At 57.8% G+C, this 14,319-nt stretch overlaps 1 protein-coding gene across 2 annotated transcripts; it reads right to left on the bottom strand.

Moving 5' to 3' along the window:
- Positions 1 to 851: 851 nt before the first annotated feature.
- Positions 852 to 13,895, bottom strand: ST3GAL2 (ST3 beta-galactoside alpha-2,3-sialyltransferase 2). Of its 2 annotated transcripts, none has more exons than XM_079316398.1 (8): positions 13,782 to 13,895; positions 5,585 to 5,850; positions 5,070 to 5,495; positions 4,762 to 4,955; positions 4,349 to 4,528; positions 4,122 to 4,167; positions 3,843 to 3,962; positions 852 to 3,567 (listed from the first exon to the last, which is right to left on the bottom strand). In XM_079316398.1, the coding sequence occupies exons 3-8, from the start codon at positions 5,400 to 5,402 to the stop codon at positions 3,394 to 3,396; spliced, it is 1,047 nt and encodes a 348-aa protein (XP_079172524.1). In that variant the 5' UTR covers positions 5,403 to 5,495; positions 5,585 to 5,850; positions 13,782 to 13,895; the 3' UTR covers positions 852 to 3,393. The 2 variants fall into 2 exon arrangements, with proteins under 2 accessions (XP_079172524.1, XP_079172525.1); XM_079316399.1 differs by lacking the exon at positions 13,782 to 13,895 and adding an exon at positions 6,163 to 6,266.
- Between the last annotated feature and the right edge of the window lie 424 nt (positions 13,896 to 14,319).

The raw sequence follows: 14,319 nt of genomic DNA, 5'->3' as shown, positions 1-14,319 counted from the left end.
CAGATTTGGAGTTCAGGAGAGACAGAGCTGCTCTGATTGCCAGACCCCGTGGCAGAGGACGTGGACAGTTCTTCCCAAGCGCACAAGTCAGGGTGAGTTTGCCACTCTCCACTGAGGCCATGTTGTCATGTATGCTGTATTTATATCATGCTTGATTTCATTTCATATTTTAGTTGGCTTAAATGTTGCTAGGTTTGTATATTAATAAAGAGGCATTTTAACTACTTCTGAATTTTGCCATTAGTCATGTAAGACCCTTGTGTGTGAGAATCCAAATGCTCCTGGTTGCCTGGGTGGGATCCTGCAGGGACACTAGGTATGTTGAAGGGTCCAGCCCTGGGAGCTGGATTGAGTTCTGGACATGCTGCATCACCCTGGTGAAGTCCCTTCCCTGCCTCTGCCTGTATCCACATTCAAAATGATGTCCTTCAATAGCTCATCCATGTCATTCCCTCTGCTGTGGTGGGGCTCAGGGACACAGGCTGCATAGGAGCAGAGCCTCTGTTTTAGGGTCCAGGGTGGTTGGGATGTGGGTTCTGGGTGAGCAGTGGCATCACCAGCTGTTGGGCTCAGGCTGGAGAGGTGGTGCTAGGGCTCTGCTGCTGGGCAGACACGGGGCCAGGTCCTGTTCCTGCCCCAGTGAGAGGACATTAACCACAGCTGGGGGCTGGTGCCTGGCCCAGGAAAGGAGGGGAGAGCAGAGCATCTTCTGAGCCCAGCAACCCTCTCATTCCCTTTCCCTTCTCTCTTGACCCCCATACATGCTCAGGTTTGGGTGCAGGCAAAGCACCCAGGGCTTAGAATAGATATCTTAGATAGACAGTGCTATCAGAAGAAAACCACCAAGCAGATTTGATGCATGATTTTTATTGACTTTAAAAAAACCAGTTGGTTTAAGACAGTTGTGTGCAGAAGTACCCATGTACACAGAGGCTACTGGCCAAGCTGCCTGCCTGCTCCTAGCCCTAGGTTGGAGCACTGGTCTCTCCCTCTCCCAGGGGGCAGGAGGTGCTGGGATCAGGTACTGTGTGATGCAGACAACCTCTGCCATGTGGGCCAGCCTGGGCAGCTCCTCCCTGCCTGCCCCCTGCCCGCAGCCTGTGCCTACATCTCCTCTATGTGCAGTACTGTGGTGCGCCTGCCTGCGGCCGCCCTGCCAGGGAGACACGAGTGGTCGCGAGTCCTAGTGGGACAGCTTAAATAAAAAATAATAATATAATAATAATTAAAACAACAGAGAAAAGGAGAGTGGGGGAAGGAAGTTAGCAAAAAAAAAAAAAAAAAAAACTGTCAGGGCAGCCAGGAGCCACGAGCACGCCTGGCACTGGGTGCCAGTACTGTGCTGCCAGAGGGTTTGGTACCTGGGTTTGGTACCCAGCATCTCCGCTCACCCTGTGATTGTCAGGCCTGGCCCTGCTCTGTTGAAACTGGAGCTGGTCCAGCCTCATCACACTGGATTTGACCTTTCTAGCCACCAGCATGGTGGCCTGGATGTGTCCCTCTCTCCCAGCAGCACTTCCCAGCTAAGATCCAGCGTGGGGCGAGGAGGGAGGTGGGTACAACTGCCAGATCCATCGGCCACGTCCTGCCGCCAGTGCAGGCACAGCCTGGCGTCGCCGATGGGAGATGGTCAAGGCACTCATTGTTGCTCATGGTTTTGTGGTTTTTCATTTTCTTCCCCATTAAAAAAAACCACAAAACTAAAAATCAGCAAAAAACACCCAGGAAGGTGGAGAGCAGGGCTTGCAGCAGCCTGTGTCCTAGGGTTTGGGGCTGCCTCCACTTCTACAGACCAAAACACACCATAAAACTTCGGAGTTTAAATCCCTGCAGACAGAAAAGCTGAATTTCCCCAGCCCAGGGGCTGCTGACTTGCCAGCTCCAGGTGACCAACCCCCACCCTCCACCAAATGTGTTTCACAATTGCAGAGAAGCCTCAAAAAAATAAAAGAAAACCCTGAAAAACAACCAAACCAAAGTGGAGAAACAGGTAAGAGGCTGCTACAGAAAAGCCAGATATAAAAGGGTAAAAAAATCCTTGAAGCCCAAAAAACCCTATAGTGATTGTTCCTCAAATTAACTATTGCAACCAGGCAGCATGGGCAGTTTCCCCAGATGGGCACTGCCCCACAGACCCTGCTCCACTGTCAGCACTGGCTGTGCAGGAGGAGGGCCCCTCTCTGGGGGACCTTTTCCATGGTTGCCTTTTTCTTGAGCTTTCCAGCATCTCCTGAAAAAAAAAAAAAAACCCACCTGATTGACCCAAAGAAAGTGGTTTTAATGACACCTCTGGGGAGGCAGTTTCCTTCAGCATCTCCCCATCCCATGTCATAGGCTGCCTGTACAGCCTGGGACCCCAAGGGCACCGGCTGTATCAGACTGGTGTAAACCAAGCGCCACCCTGGCAAAAGGAGCAAAGACTTTGGGATTTCAGCTTCTCACTAGAGCTGTTTAGAGCAACACAAAAGCAAAAGTACAGTTTGCTCACCCACTAATCTCTGATCTGATTTTTTCCCAGCCTGAAAGCAAAGGAAATCCTGTCTTCTTGACCCTGCTGCATCCCACAACCCCTTGAGCATCCTACAACTTCTTGCAGAGCTCAGCCAGAGTGACCAGGCTGCTGCTTGTGTAAGTTTCTTGGCTGCCTCCTGTGCAGTCATTCCTGAAATCTGTCCTACCCTTCCCCAGTCCTCAGGTAGAAGAGCAGGGATGCTGCACCCCAAAGGTGAGATTCCTCTTCATCTCCCTGCACAGCTGTGCCAGCAGTCGCCAGCTTGCAGCAGAGCATCAATGCAATGGTCGGCTTCCTGAAGCTTCTGGCTCCCCACCATGGATCCATGTGCTGGGACCCGCCTCTGTGCCAGGAGCCTTCCATGGAGGAGCCACAGCATTGGCTGCCCCAGGGGCATAAAAGAAAAATACCAAAATAAAGGAAAAAAGAAGCAGCTGGTTCCACTGGTGAGGCTGCACAGCCACCACAGCTCCCTCAGTCCCCTCAGCTGGAGGCGATGCTCGAGGGGTTCCCCAGAGTCACGCAGCTTTGGGGCGGGGGGGTTGTCTTGTTTTAAAAAGAGCAGCATTTGGTTTGACTGTAGAGAGATGCAAGGCGGCCACCCCGCCGCCTGGTCAGTCACTGATTGTGTTTAGAAATCCTTTCTCAGCTGGGTTTCTTAATAATAATAACAATAATAATTAAAAAAAAGCAAAAAGTCTCCTTTAGCTCTGAACCTGATTGGCTGCTGGAGGCACCAAATACCACCGTGGTGGCTCTGTCAGCAATGCAGAACTGCGCTGCCCATCCGTGCTCGTTGCCTGAGGCTACCAGGGAGACTCTCACCCTCTGCCCTTGCAGGCAGCAGGACCTGCTGGAGCAGGGAGCCAGAGACTCAGCCCTCAGTTTCCCCGGTAAACCTCGATCTTGCTGGTTTTGGCCAGCATGTCGATGATGTGTGCCTCGAAGTCGGCATCGTGCACCCCCGTCTTGCGGAACTCCCCGGCGTAGCGGTTGTTCTCCCAATAGTGGTGCCAGTTCCCCCGGCTGTCAGCACCAAACCCAAAGACGTTCACCTGCAGCAGCAAGGGAGGGAGTGAGCCAGAACCCCCCACCAGGCTGGGACCTTTGTCTCAGCGACCCCTGCACTGCTGGGGTCATTTTGAAAGGTGACCATCCCTGTGCACAGCCTTCCCACCCCTTGAGAGTGCCCATCACTGTGGTGTCAGGCAACCAGAGTGACTGCTGCAGATTGACCCAAAGAATCCTGCTCCTTCCTTAATCCTGCAAGGTTCAAGACCCCAGAAAACCCACTCCATGCCAGTCAGGAGTTGAAGGAGACATCACCCACCTCATCGCAGACATGGAGGGCAAAAAAGAGCACCAGCATGCCAGTGGAGGGGTAACGCCCATGGTGTTCTGTCCAGCGGTCGTGGATGTACTTGAAGAAGGCAGGATTGTAGATCTGCACCTGGGAGGACAGACCAGAGTCAGCATAGGAGCCCCAGCCATGCTCCCTTTGGCATCAGCACCCCATGATGGAGCCCTGGGAGCCCTGGGGAATGATGAGCTGACAGGGGCCACAGCCATACAGGTGCTCGTGGCAGTGACAGGGATGAGCCCCACGTACCTTTTCTTTGTCCACACGCAGAAAAGGCTTCACAGGTGCGTATGTGCTGGGAAAAAAGCAGAAAAGCAGGTGAGTTCTTGGGGGTCCCATGCCCCCAACTCCAGCCTGAGTTGCCAAGAAGGGTTCATGGAGGGAGGAACAAATTAATCCCCACTGATCCCAGGGGAGCTGTCCTTGAACTAGGTGAGCCACCAGCCTGGTGCTGCCAGTGCCCACTGGGTACTTACAACCTGATCTGGCCAGTGGAGAGGGCACTGGCGATCCAGAGCAGGTCCAGGGTTTTGAAGGGCACGAGCACGAAGCTGACGTTGGCGGGAAGGTTCTTGGCACTCTCGGGATACATGAAGTGATGCGTGGTCCGACCACCCACATCACCCTCAAAGCCCACTGTGGGGGCCTGGTTCATCCTGGGGAGAGAGCAGGGAGGATGACACCACCCTCCCAGTGCCCTGTGCCTTGCCGATGACACGGGTGATCCCCATGAACTGTTGAATGCTGCCAAGCAGCAGTTTCCCACCCAGGGGAGGTGGCAAGGCTGGACTCACTCCCACTCATGCCTGTGCCCGGTGGTGCCAGCATCACCCCGGGTCTCTGTGCTGCCCGGGTGGGCAGGTCCCTGGCAGTGCTCTCTGGCGCTCACCGCATCACAAAGTCGTGCCCGTCGATCTCCGGACCGTAACCAGAGCCGCGCAGGTTGCCCGAGTTGCCAACCACGGCGCAGCGGCGGCAGCGGCGCGGGTCACGGGAGCGGTAGGGATCCTCGCCCGGCACGATCTGGAAGAGCTTACTCAGGACCTCGTGGGTGTTGTGGGACTTGAACTGGGGCTGCAGCATCTGCAGGAGGGAAGGAGGGCAGGGGGGAATCAGCCAGCGCCTCCTCCTTGGTGGAGGAGAAATCTGTGCCCCGGGTGCTGGAGCACTTCTTGTCACTCCCGTCCCTGCGCTCACCATCCACCACCTCTGCACGTCGGGCGGTAGGTCCATGTTCTCCTTGGTCCACACTGGGGACACGGTGCCGTCATAGCGTCCGTCAAACCAGTCGGCGGCCCCGGGCTCCTCGGGCGGGCAGCGGCGGCAGGAGCAGCCCCGCGGGTACGGCCCCCCTTTGCTGAGCCGCTGCATCCCGGCGTAGCCGGGCACCAGCTTCACCCGGTGGATGCCGCCCAGCCCGCCGGGGTCCAGGTAGGCGATGCTGTGGTGGGAGTAGGTGAAGAGGAGGGACATGACGAAGACGAGCAGGAAGGCGGTCGAGAGGAAGCAGAAGCGCAACGAGCACTTCATGGTCGTCGGGTGGCTGAGCCGGGGACGGCGCCCGCTCCGGCATAGGGCGCGGGCATAGGGCGCGGGAGGGGGTCAGCCGGCCAGCGAGGCTCCCTGCAGGAACGAGAGCTGTAACTCCCTGCGGCGGCCGTGTGGGGAGCGGGATGTAGAGCCCCCCGGAAGCCACGGCACCGGGCTCCTACCTGCTGGGCTGCAGCTTTCCATCCGCGTTGTCCGGCCGCGGCGAGGGCCCCCGGTGGCTCCACGTGCAGGGCAGGGAGCATCTGCTGAGGGTCCGGCACAGCTCGGCGCGCCCTCAGCCGCGGCACCGCGCCCCGGCGGCTCCTCCGGGTCCCGGCCCCGGCTGGCGCTTAGCTGCAACGGTGCTCATCATCCCCGGGCTTTAGCTGATCCGCTGGCACGCTGCCCTCAGCCGCTGGCTCGGGAACACGGCCGCCACGACACCGGCCTGGAGCGGGAAGGAGGGGACGGCGGGTCAAGGGGTGGCGATACAGACAGCAAAGCTGGGGGGCTGCGCCGAGCAGGAGGAGGGTGCCGGGGGCTGAGGACTTTATTCCCCACTGAACGCCCCAAAATGCCTCCCAGCCCGTCCCAGGCACGGGGCTGCAGGGTACGAGCCATCCCCGAAGGGGATGAGCAGGCACAGGGTGCGCAGGGAGCCGAGATGCCGGCATCGCTATCTGTGCCCGGGGAACTCGCAGCAGCTCCCGGACTGTGCCCTTCCTGTCGCTGCCAGACAAAGGCTCAGCCATGAACTCGCCTCCGGAGCCAAACAAGCGGCTCCTTTCTGTAGGCTCAATTCTCCTTCTCTATCTCGCCATAAGCAGCCCCTCCAAAACCCTCTTCGCCGGCTGCCGCCGGGACACAGCCGAGAAATAGCCGGGAAACAACCGCGAAAGAGCCCGGAAAGAGCCGGGACACAGCCGGGAAATATCCGTGAAAGCGCGGAAACAGCCGGGACACAGCCGCTCCGCAGCCTGACGGGCACCCCGGGGATGGACGCTGGCGACTGTCCCCCCCGGTGGCAGCGTCCCTTGGGGAAGGTCACTCGCTCGCTCGTGATCCTGGCGGGTAAAAATAGCCAGGGCAGAGGTGCTGGCGCCTGCGCCCGGGGAGGAGCGGGAGGAGCGGCCAAGCCCCCCGAGCAGGGGGAAGGACAAAGCCAGACAGCACTCCTTGGCCAAAAAAAAAAAAAAAAAAAAAAAAAAAGGTGGTAAATCCCCTTTTAACGCAGTCACTAAGCTGGGACAGGATCCAGAATCCCAGGGGTTTGGAGACATGACCTCCCTTCCAGGCCTTTTTGGGGAGGAGGTGACCCCACCCCAAGGCAAAACCCTGCAGAGGCATCACCTCCACCCTGGCCCCAATTAAGCCAGTGCCGAGGCTTGCAGCAGTAATTAGGAGCTGGTAGGTACCAGGATCCTTCTTCCCTAGGAAAGCATCTGGAAGATGCTGGCTTGCTTTCCAGGAACAGACTGTTAAGCCCCCAAAAACCTCCTTGTTGGGATGGGAGGAGAACATGGACTCCAAAAGCTCCCCCAGCCCATTGCACTGCCAGGCATGGACACTTCCTGCCCAAACCATTAACCCCCTGTCAAATATTTGTTCAAGTGGGGACAGACTTTAACGAAAAGAGCCAAAAACCGAAGGCACATCCCAGTTCAAGTGTTTTCCTGGGCTCTGGCAGGGAATTTTAACACGCCTACATGGCACACGCATGGCCAGCAGTGACTGCAACCAGTTCCTTGGGCTGCTGCCAGCAGAAAAAGCAGGGTGGTTGTTAAACAGAGGGTTTTCATTTAGGGAGTTTGGGATAAAGCCAGTAAAAAGCTATAACACCCCCCAGATGCAAAACGCTGGAAAGATTCATAGGTAAAAGGCAATTGTGGGGCTTTTTTCAGTTATGATACAGCAGGGCCACCAAGCAGGAAGGGCTGATCCCCCTCCCCTGCTCCCGCTGCTTACCATCCCACGGGGCTTTTTAAAGGCTAAAGGAAATGAGCTATCACGTGCTTGTGTTATTTTTGTTCCTGGTGAAAGGGGGAAAATCCCTTTCCGGCTCCCCAGCCCAGCCTGGTCCTGCCAGATGCATCCCAGCCCTGACACCATCTGGAGCACATTTTGTACAGCCCCCGTCCTGGGGCCTCCTGGAGCTGCCCCTGACCACAGCGGGGGAAAACCCCCCTCCAGCCCAGCTCATGCGCAATAAAAGAAGCCTTAAATCCCAGCGGCTGGTTTGAGTCATCATTTTCCTAGCAGGAGCTGGCAGCTATTTCCATCTGCACTGGTTCTTACAGCCCCCAGCAGGGTCAGGGCACCCACACATACAAACATGCCCCAGCAGTATCCGTGCCTTCCCGGCCCAATCCAAATCCAACCAGCCTCCACAAATAAAACCCCTCTTGAAGGAGCTTTTTGCACCAGATTTGGATGTTTCCTTCTTAAAATAATAAGGGATTTCAGGATTTCTTCTGTGGTGAGCAAGCTTGACAACTCAGCGATGCCACTAAATCCCCTTCCATTCCCAAATTCATCCCCAGGATCCTAAATTGTCTCCTGAGGACCATGTACTCATCAAACACAAGTTTCTCTTTGATTGCAGGAGATAATGAAGCGAGGCTATTAAAAGGTCCTGGCAAATTGCTCTGCTGCTTTTACAGGTGGGTGGTTTTTTCCAATCATATAATCTTTCATTTCAGGATGAATGCTGGAGAGATGTGACCGACAGCCCCAGGCCCTGGAGGATGCCTGCCCCTTCCCTGTCAGACAAAACACCATCAATACATCCCCCACTCCTCATCTTTAGGTCTCATTGGCTTTGTTTGCTCATTTCTAAGATATCCTGGGGTTAGTAGCATGAATTTCCATGCCAGTAAATGGCAGGGTGAGCAGAGGAAGGAGCCATCACTGGGAGATAGGATGTCATCATGTTTGGGGCAGGAAGAGGAGTGGAGGAGCAGTGGCAGCATTGTTGCACTTGCTGCTGTTCTTCCCAGGTATGAAAGGTCTGAAAATTTCCCCAGGAGTCTGGGAAATGCCACCCTGTGTGACAAGGTGCAACTCATCCCATGATCCCTGTGCAAACATCACTTCTGCCACCACCAAACCATTGACTGGGTGCCAGAGTGGTGCTTGGCTCTTGCAGGTGGAGGAGGGGGAAGCACACAGGGCGCCCTTGGACTGGACTGGCATCTGTCATGAGTGGAGAACCTGAGAATGAGGGTTGGGTTTTGGTTTTTTTGGATAGGGAGGGGGCAGATCTGAGTTGAGTCTTCTCCCACCTTAGCGCGTGGTGACCTGTCCTTGTTTCAGGCACGACTCCAGTGAGCAGGATTACTACAAAAAGTCATAAAACCATTCCAATTTCTTTTTGCCCATGGCCCAAGCCCTGCCAGAGGTTGCAGCCCTGGGGCAGGTGCTGAGGAGCTGCTTGGCTCCGCGGGGCCGTCAGCTCGCGTTAGCTTGGAACAGCGAGCGGGAACCTGCCGGGGGCAGCGCGCGAGGGGACGATAGCCTGTCCCTCTGCTTCACTGGGCTGCCAGAGCCAAAGCAACACTTGGCAAGGAAAGTGCACTTAATTAAGAAGGTCCTTTCCTGCTTCACCCATCTAGAGGGATTATATTTTCCCCTTGAACTTTTTTCCTCCCTGGAAGCTGGGAGAGGGAGCAGGGAGCAGACCTGGTGTTGGCACAAGGACGTTTCTCCCTGCCATAGGGTGATGCCATGAGGAGCTGATGGCTGGCAGGAGACAAGCACCAGGTATTAAGAGTAAAAGCCAATTTAATGCGTTAAGCTATCACCACATCCCAACAGGTAACTTATTCTTCATCCTTTTAATTAATCATACTCTTATCAGCCAGCTCAATCAGCTAATGGAGCCAGGTTAATTGGGTTTCCCATGTTCTAAACCCTACCTGCACCCCTGGCTGCCAATGGCAGCTATTCCAGCCTTTCCTCATGTCTGGCCTCCAGAGGGGTTATTTCAGGCTCATCCCTCAGCACTGGGATAGGGCCAGGAAAGAGTGTGGAGGCCAAATCCCCAGCACAGAGCTGGGATGGAGCCAGCCACGGTGAGAACATTTCCTATGGGATTTAGAGGTGCAGGGGAGTGCCAGCAGTGGGAAAACAATGGAATGCTCCCAGCCTTGCTGATGGTGGGATGGGCTTGCAGGGACTGGTTCAGCAGCATCTCAAGCCCTTGGCTCAAACACAGTGGGACCCTCAGGGAACTGCACCAGCCTGAACATCCTGTGATGGGGCAGTGCTCCCCCCACTAAAACTCACACTGGCAGAAGCAGCCAAGGCAGATGCCTGTCCCTGCAGCTCACACATCCATTGGGACCACCCAGCCACATGTACCAGCCTCTGGGGCTGATGTCCCTCAGCACTGGCCAGTGCCATTTCCTTCACCCTCTGCCAGCCATTCTGGGTCTCTCCAGGCTGCCATGGGGAACAAGGGACCCTGCATTCCAGGGATGTTGATAAGCCCAAGGCCATGTTCACAGCATGGTCTTGTCATACTCGGATCTTTGTTCCAGGAGGAGCAGCTACCTCCTTGAGGCAGGATAGGCAGGCAGGAGAGTGGGATTCTCCCCCCTGATCCTGAATGCCTGTGGAACTGAGAGACAGAGCCATCCCAGCTGCTCTGCACCCCAAGCACCCACCCCAGAAGCCCCAGCTGCCTCAGTTTGCACCAACTCAAGTACCACCAGCTCAGGTACCACTCAGCTGGGTACCACTGGAACCTGGGTCATGCACACCACACCAGGTGCCACAGAGCCAAGTCCCACTGAGCAGCCAGGCTTGGCCAACCAACCCAGCAGAACAGAGGAGGCAGAGTCCAGGGTTTGCCACCTACCACTGCCTACTGCTCTCTCTCATGCTTGCCCCAGTTCCCTGTGCAAAGCCATCTGGTCCCATGGGGAGCCAGCTCCCCACTGCTGGCCACATTTCTGTCTCATCCTCCCACAGCTGCTGGCTGGGGTCAGAAGAATCTGCCTGGTCCCCTCCTCCTTCCTGCCTGCTACAGCAGAGCTGCACCCCACAGACACCCCTGAATGGGTCTTCCTGCAGCCCCAGCTGCCTCTGAAGATTGGCCACACTGCAGGCAGATACTCCCTAGGAAGGGCAGGGCCCCTGCTCCCCTTTCACCACCAGCATCCGGTGCTGCAGCACCCTGAGCCTCCCCACAGCTGGGAAGGAACCACTTCCCCTCCACCACTGCTGCTGGTTTTACCAGCCTGGACCCGTTAGCTTCATGCCTGATGCCTCACCAGGAAAATATGTGCAGGAGCACAGGACAGGCAGATGCTGCACCAGGAGGAGCTGGCTGAGGCCGGGGAGGGGGAGCTGGGACACGGGGCCCCTGCGCTTTCCTGCCTTCCTCCCTGGATCTCACCTGCGTGCAGAAAGGTTCTCCTTTGGCTTTTGAGGTCTGGTTGATGGGTGCTGTACCCACAGCCGCCCTCTCTCCCCCGGGGCACAACTCAAGCTGAGAATTGCACCCTCAGCACAGGCTGCGGTGGCCCCATAAAGCCACCCAGGTTTGCTCCACCTGCGGGCAGAACTGAGAGGCCATTGAACTCGTTAGGGAAATTGCACCTACGAGATTGCATTGCAGGGAAGTTACGAAAGACTTCCCAGGCTGGAGGGCATAAATCCCAGCACAGCCCAATTACAGCCAAGGGCTCATATTAAAGGTAAAATTAGAGCAGTTCCACTGGTAAGGGCCCCTGACTTCTCTCCACTAGCTGGGGCTCTGCTCAGACACCTGGGGAGAAGGGGGAGCACTTGCAGCTTTCTAATTAGCCCAATTAAGGTTGCAGATCAAAAGTCCTTTGCTGGGGACATGGTGGCACCCGGAGCAAAGTGACTGCAGCTTGTTCTGGTTACCTAAGAGCAACTGTTGAGGGTGTTATATTAGAGCTCAAACACTGAACTATCCATCCTGTAAGAAAAAAAAATCTATATCTATATCTATACCTATATCTATATCTATATCTATATCTATATCTATATCTATATCTATATCTATATCTATATCTATATCTATATCTATATCTATATCTATATCTATATCTATATCTATATCTATATCTATACATTCACTCCTCATCCGTGTGCAGTTTTGGGGGTATCCTTGGGAACTTTGCCTTGGAGCTGGGACCCAAATCACTTGCACTTTCCAAAAAAAGCTGCCAGAGGAAGATGCCAGTGGCAAAGAGCGACACGTAGCCAAGAGATGCCCCGGAGCTCAGTGCAGAGGCCAGCAGGGCGGGGAGAGGAGGTTCCCAGCCTCTCCCATCACATCCCAACCCCGCGGGGTCAGGCGGGCTTGATAAATCCTGGCTCATGAAGAAGCACTGAAGCCGGCCAAGCCACTGGAGAGCAATTAGCAGCTTGCAATCGTGCAAAAAAAATTAAATGCAACGGGAGGAGATGAAAGCCATCGAGCTGCCGGGACCTCGGCGTGCCAAACTGGGCGGCATCCGGCGTGCCGAGAGCCCGCAGCGAAAAAACCACCGAGCCCTCAATGCCATGGGAGCCTTTCCCCGAACAGCGGCAGTTTGGAGCTTGTTTGGGCAGGAAAACCCAAGCGTTCCCGCAGCATGCGGCTCCGGGGCTCTCCCTGCCCGCTCTCCCTGCCCGCCTCCGGCGCCGGCGAGGCGTGGGCGGTGAGCGGAGCGCGCCCCGCCGCTCCCGAGCACCGCCATCAGCTCCTCGGAGGAGAGGGAAGCGCTGTGGACGGGCGGCTGCCGCACACAGCCGGCAGCGGGGCCGCTGTGGCTGCCAGATGGGGACAGACAGACAGACAGACAGACAGACACGCGCGCCGGGGCGGGGGGGGGGGAGCGCGGCGGGCAAGTCACCCCCAACCCAGCCCTCCCCGCTGAGGCCGAGACCTCTGCTTCTGATAAGGGGAAATAAAAGAAGAAAGGGTAAACCAAGCCCAAAGCGCTTCGGAAGTTCCCGTTGGCGCTCGCTGCCTTGGCCGCGATGTGGCTGCTCAGGGCTGGGAAAAGGAGAGACCGAGATAATGCAGGGCAAAACCGCCTTCACCAGCTCAAAGCCCACACATCTTCCTGGAGGGAGGCTCAGCAAGTTTTGGGGTTTGGTGTGTTTGGTTCTCCCCAGCCATGTTTGGTGATTGTTGGCAGCAGGCGGAGGGGGATGTGGCCCTTCCTCCAGTCTGAGCTTGCACACTGCCCAAGTGCCATCCTCCCCCCAGTATTTTCCTGCTGGCATGGAAGCACTCACTCTAGGAAAATATTTGGGAGCTTTGGAATAAGTGGTCTGACTCTGCAGCTGGAGCCTGAGCAAAACCTTCCCCCTGCACCAGCATCACTTAAGCCCCAGGCGTATGTGGGGACCCCTTGAATCGCCAGGCCCTGAAATAAGGGCTCCGGTATCAATCCCACTCTGGCAGCCGTGCTTCAGCCGGGGAAACACCCTGAAACAATGGGACAGGCACACCGGTAAGCTCTCACACCAATGCCCGCGTTAGTACCACCCCCCACACACACAGAAGCATGCAAGGGACATCCCCTGCTCGGTGACACATTTTCTGCCCTGTCCCCAGGGACGCTCAGGCTGTTTGTGAAATGCTGGCTGCCACTACCCATGCAATGGATGCCGTGTGTCACGCAGCCATGTGTCACACTGCTGCTGAGGGACCTTAAACGCACAATGGCACTGGTGGGGACCGGGGCCACTCGCAGCCAGCCCTCCCGCCCTGGTCCCCTGGCTGTGCCCTCAAGATCCCAGGGCACACGGCTGGAGGGGAGCAGCTCCATCAGCCCCAGCTCCACAGCCCTGTTAGGGCCAGCATCCTCCCCGGGGTGAGCACATCCTCCCCGGCAGCGCCCTGGAGCTGCTCCCCGGAGCTGCACCCCGCGGCTGAGGCCAGCACATCCTCCCTGGGGACAGCACCGCAGGGCCCGGGCCAGCATTAGGGACCGGCACAACCTCCTGGGTCTGAACCCAGTGCAGCCCGCGTGGATTCTCCCGGCAGCCAGCATCCAGCACCGGGAGCAGCACCCAGAACCCGGACTGCACCCCGGATAGGGGACAGCACATCCTCCCGGGGCTGCTCAGTACCCATTGCAGCCCAGCCCCAAGACCTGCACCCAGCCCCGGGACCTGCACTCAGCACCGGGACCAGCAACCGGGAGCACCCCACCGAGGACGAACCCCACGCGCCCCGTGCGGGCGCTCCCCGAGGCGGGCTCCAGCCCCGGCAGCAGCCGCAGCAGCGGGGCAGCTCCCGGGCGCGCTCCCGCCGCCGCCCGCTATCCCCGCCGCCTCCCCGGCACCGGCATCCCGAGCCGAGCCGGGCCGTGCCCGCATCCCCCGCCTCGGGCCCGCTCTCCGCCGCCGTACCTGGCTCAGCTCCGGCATGGCCCCGCCGCCGGGCTCACCCGGGCCCCGCCGCCACCGCCCTCCGCCGTGCGGAGCCGTGCCGTGCCGCGCGGGGCGGGGGGGAGCGGGGACGGGCCCGGCAGCCTGGGAGATGTAGTCCTGGGCCGCCCGGCGGGGCTTGTGGGACTTGTAGGAGCCGAGAGGGGCCGCTCGCGCCCACTCTCCCAGCGGCGGCTCAGGAATCTATCCCGGTGCCCAGCCGGGGACTCACCCCGGCACATGGACACACCCCAGCCCGGTGCCCCCCGGCCACCGGCATCCCCGGTACGCATCCAGCGGGATCCACCCCGGTACCCACCCGGCGCATCGGCAGCCCTGTGAGCACCCCCGGTGCCCAATGCGATACCCAGATCGGTACCCAGCTCGGTACCCATCCCAGTACCCACCTGGCGCACCGGCATCTCCGGGCACCGGCACCCCAGTACCCATCCCCCGTTATCCATCCCGGTATCTGCCTGGAGCGCCGGCATCTCCCGCTGCCCTCCCTGGTACCTATTCC

Source organism: Erithacus rubecula (assembly GCF_903797595.1).
Source record: "Erithacus rubecula genome assembly, chromosome: 12".
In the NCBI taxonomy this organism is placed as follows: domain Eukaryota; kingdom Metazoa; phylum Chordata; class Aves; order Passeriformes; family Muscicapidae; genus Erithacus; species Erithacus rubecula.
The sequence above is the reverse complement of the archived record's forward strand: the minus strand, read 5'-3'. Positions and strand labels throughout refer to the sequence as shown.

What these genes read in the sequence shown, in the direction of transcription:
- ST3GAL2 (XM_079316398.1), bottom strand. Translation starts at nt 5,402, where the DNA reads ATGAAGTGCTCGTTGCGCTTCTGCTTCCTCTCGACCGCCTTCCTGCTC. An exon ending in GGGCACGACTTTGTGATGCG is followed by an intron (nt 4,529 to 4,761) that starts GTGAGCGCCAGA and finishes CTCTCTCCCCAG; the next exon opens with GATGAACCAGGCCCCCACAG. An exon ending in TGCGTGTGGACAAAGAAAAG is followed by an intron (nt 3,963 to 4,121) that starts GTACGTGGGGCT and finishes CTGTCCTCCCAG; the next exon opens with GTGCAGATCTACAATCCTGC.